At 38.8% G+C, this 3,623-nt stretch overlaps 1 protein-coding gene across 1 annotated transcript; it reads left to right on the top strand.

Annotated features, from left to right (window-relative positions):
* Nucleotides 1-261: 261 nt before the first annotated feature.
* On the top strand, nucleotides 262-3,385 carry LOC131606472 (BTB/POZ domain-containing protein At5g48800-like). Its single transcript, XM_058878694.1, has 4 exons — nucleotides 262-525; nucleotides 1,031-1,097; nucleotides 1,188-2,354; nucleotides 2,462-3,385. Exons 1-4 carry the CDS (start codon nucleotides 443-445, stop codon nucleotides 2,990-2,992), a joined length of 1,848 nt encoding a protein of 615 aa, XP_058734677.1. The 5' UTR covers nucleotides 262-442; the 3' UTR covers nucleotides 2,993-3,385.
* Nucleotides 3,386-3,623: the final 238 nt, after the last annotated feature.

Below are 3,623 nucleotides of genomic sequence, written 5' to 3'. Positions count from 1 at the left end.
CAGTACTAATCCTCGAACCGGACTAAACCGGTGGTGAGCAACCAAAAAATTCAAACCATTATTTCACAACCATCTCACACACACATTGTACATTTTCACATAATTTTTGTTGTTATTACAAAAAGATTTGTTGTTTGATTTTCAACTAAGGGTACCCTCTAGATTCAACTTCAAGGACAAAATGATTATATATATTTTTCCATAAAGTATATGATATAACGTATAAATTAAGTATGAGAGAAAACAAAGTATGTCCCACAAGAGAGGTCCATTAACTTTGGACAATTGCAATCTATGCATTGAGCACCAACTGTTTAATGAAAATGCTCAAAGAGCTACCACAACAGCAACAGCAACATCTCAATCTTTGTTTGTTACTCTCCCTTTCTTCACTTCATTACAATAATAACAACTACCTTAAACTCACTACTATTACTTTAATATGGACCGTGCTTCTGACAAACAACATCAGCAGCAGCAGCAGTTGTCTTTGGCAAAGAATGGCAGACAGAGATACAATGAATGGTTTGTTTCATACTTTTCTTTGTTTCTTGTTTTAGTTCTTTGAGTTTTGTTTCTTTATTATTTGATTCATAGAGAAATTGTTGCTTGAAGGGTTGTTTTTGTTGTAGTCATTGTGGTTGCTGTGATGCGCACTGTGGCCGTTACAGTGTGAATTTTAATTGGAAAGTGTGAATTTTAAAAACACTTGATATCAAGATTTGTTATTATATAGGAAATAAATTGAGTTTTTCGATTTCTGAAATTTTGAGTTTTTGATGAAAATACTTTAAAAAAATATGGGCGAAACTGTCTGATGTGATTTCTAATGACTGACGGACACATGATTTTAATTCACACCAAAATTACGGTCAGAAGCGGTTGCAGAGGCTACCGTATCAGCAATATTGTGGCTGCTATTGCGGTTGGTTGCAGACTGCAATCTAATAACTTCTTATTTTCACTTTGAATTGACTTGTTGAAATCATTAATTGGTCTATTGAATGATTTGTTTATCGATATTTTGCAGGATTTTTCGCGATGTACCGAGCGATATAACTATAGAAGTGTGTGGAGTAACATTTTCATTACACAAGGTAAGTATTCACCTCTGTTAATTTGAGTGCATATTCAGAATCACTGTGATTTTGACAGAATTAGAATGATGCTGTGATTTTGGTATGCAGTTTCCTCTCGTTTCTCGAAGTGGAAGAATTCGAAGACTAGTTGCAGAACACCGAGATTCTGATATCTCAAGAGTGGAGCTTCTTAATCTTCCAGGAGGAGCTGAATGCTTTGAACTGGCTGCCAAATTCTGTTACGGCATTAACTTCGAGATCACGTCCACGAATGTTGCACAACTATGTTGCGTGTCCGACTACCTCGAAATGACCGATGATTTCTCAAAAGACAATCTTGGTTCGAGAGCCGAGGAATATCTCGACTGTATAGTCTGCAAGAATCTTGAAATGTGTGTTGAAGTGTTGCAACAATGCGAAAGTTTAATTCCTTTAGCCGATGAGCTGAAAATAGTTACGCGTTGCATTGACGCGATAGCTTCGAAAACTTGCGCCGAACAAATTGCTTCTAGTTTCTCGAGATTAGAGTATAGCAGCTCGGGCAGGTTGCACATGAGCAGGCAAGCGAAATGTGATGGTGATTGGTGGATAGAAGATATTTCGGTTTTAAGGATCGACATGTATCAACGAGTCATAACAGCAATGAAGTGTCGCGGCGTTCGGCCAGAAAGTATCGGTGCTTCTCTTGTGAACTATGCAGAAAAAGAATTGACGAAGAAACCGGCTTTGTGGAACCAATCTAGCCAGAATAAAACTGACTCAAATTCAACTTTGCATGAAAAGCTCGTCGTGGAGACTATCGTAAGCCTTTTGCCAGTTGAGAAACTAGTCGTTCCGATTCATTTCCTTTTCGGGCTTCTGCGAAGCGCGGTGATGCTTGATTGCGCGATTTCCTCTAGACTTGACTTGGAAAGAAGGATTGGATCGCAGTTGGATCTATCAACGCTTGACGATATTTTGATTCCGTCTTTCAAGCATTCGGGTGATACGTTATTTGATGTTGACACAGTTCATAGACTTCTAGTAAACTTCAGTCAGCAGGATGATAGCGATGATGATCTAGAAGACGGTTCTCTTTTCGAATCCGATAGCCCTCATTCGCCCTCGCAAACTTCGTTAGTTAAGGTGTCGAAATTAGTCGACAACTACCTCGCTGAAATTGCACCTGATGCAAACTTGAAGCTTTCTAAGTTTTTGGTCATTGCAGAAACATTGCCAGCACACGCGCGTACCGTTCATGACGGCTTATATCGAGCTATCGATATTTACTTAAAAGTACGTTTTTTTATGAGATTATGCTATTTCGAATCAACAAGTTTAACGATACATGTCTAAGAAAATTTCGCGATTTTAACTGATTCGTTCTGTAAATGCATTTTCAGGCTCATCAAGGTTTATCAGACTTGGACAAGAAGAAACTATGCAAACTGATTGATTTTCAAAAGCTTACTCAAGAAGCTGGAGCGCACGCGGCGCAAAACGAGCGTCTTCCTCTACAATCAATAGTGCAAGTTCTATATTTCGAACAACTAAAGCTAAGAAATTCGTTGTCCACAACCGGGGACGATGACATCAAGCCAATGCATGCGTCGTGGCGCATAAGTAGCGGTGCACTAAGTGCAGCGATGTCTCCACGCGATAATTACGCATCACTGAGGCGCGAAAACCGTGAGTTAAAACTCGAATTGGCTCGACTAAGAATGAGACTAAATGATCTGGAGAGGGAGCATGTCTGCATGAAGAGGGATATGGCGAAATCAGGATCGCGTAAATTTATGAGTTCTTTTTCGAAAAAAATTAGTAGGCTTAGTCTCTTTGGACATAGTTCTTCTAGAGAAACAAGTTCTCCATCAAGGAATTCTCATAGAACAGATTCAAAGGTGATTGAGAGAACTTGTGCTAGCACAGAATAGGTAAAAATGTATAGCTAGCTTCCGATTTTCTCGTCTTTGTTTTTCAATGTACTCGTTTGAAAACTGTAAGTTATGATCATGGTGATATATTCACTTCATTTTTCCTTATGTTAGCTCCTTTTAGAAACCAAGGAGGCAAACCAGCATACCGTCCCGTTTAGGCCCGCCACACAAAAGTATGATAAAAAACGGGCGAAGCGGGACAGACACATTAGAGGATGCAGACCTAAAATCTTAGCCCATCCCGCAAAAAAAAACAGGAAAACAGGCATGCCCGATAGACTAGGTCTGTTTTGCCATCCCTATTAGAAACCTATGTGTTTGTACATGTTACGACTTCGTGTCTGTTGCACCGATTTTCCGAAGTATTATCCACTCCAAGTCTTGTGTAAATACGAATGCTTCTAATTAAAATTTAAACTTTGGTTCACTATATTGCGATAGTTTAACTCATTTTGTCCGACTTTTTTTTGTCTAGTTTTTGAAACGACAGATAATCATGTTCAAAACACAGCGAGCGAAACATTAAATGTAACCATTTTTTATTTCTGATTGAACATTGATTCCCCACAATGTTGGAGACTAGTGTCTTCTCACAAACTCAACTACTAGTTGGTTGGTGGTTGGTTGA

This window comes from Vicia villosa, linkage group LG5 (assembly GCF_029867415.1).
Source record: "Vicia villosa cultivar HV-30 ecotype Madison, WI linkage group LG5, Vvil1.0, whole genome shotgun sequence".
Taxonomy (NCBI): domain Eukaryota; kingdom Viridiplantae; phylum Streptophyta; class Magnoliopsida; order Fabales; family Fabaceae; genus Vicia; species Vicia villosa.
This window is presented reverse-complemented; position numbering and strand designations above follow the sequence as displayed.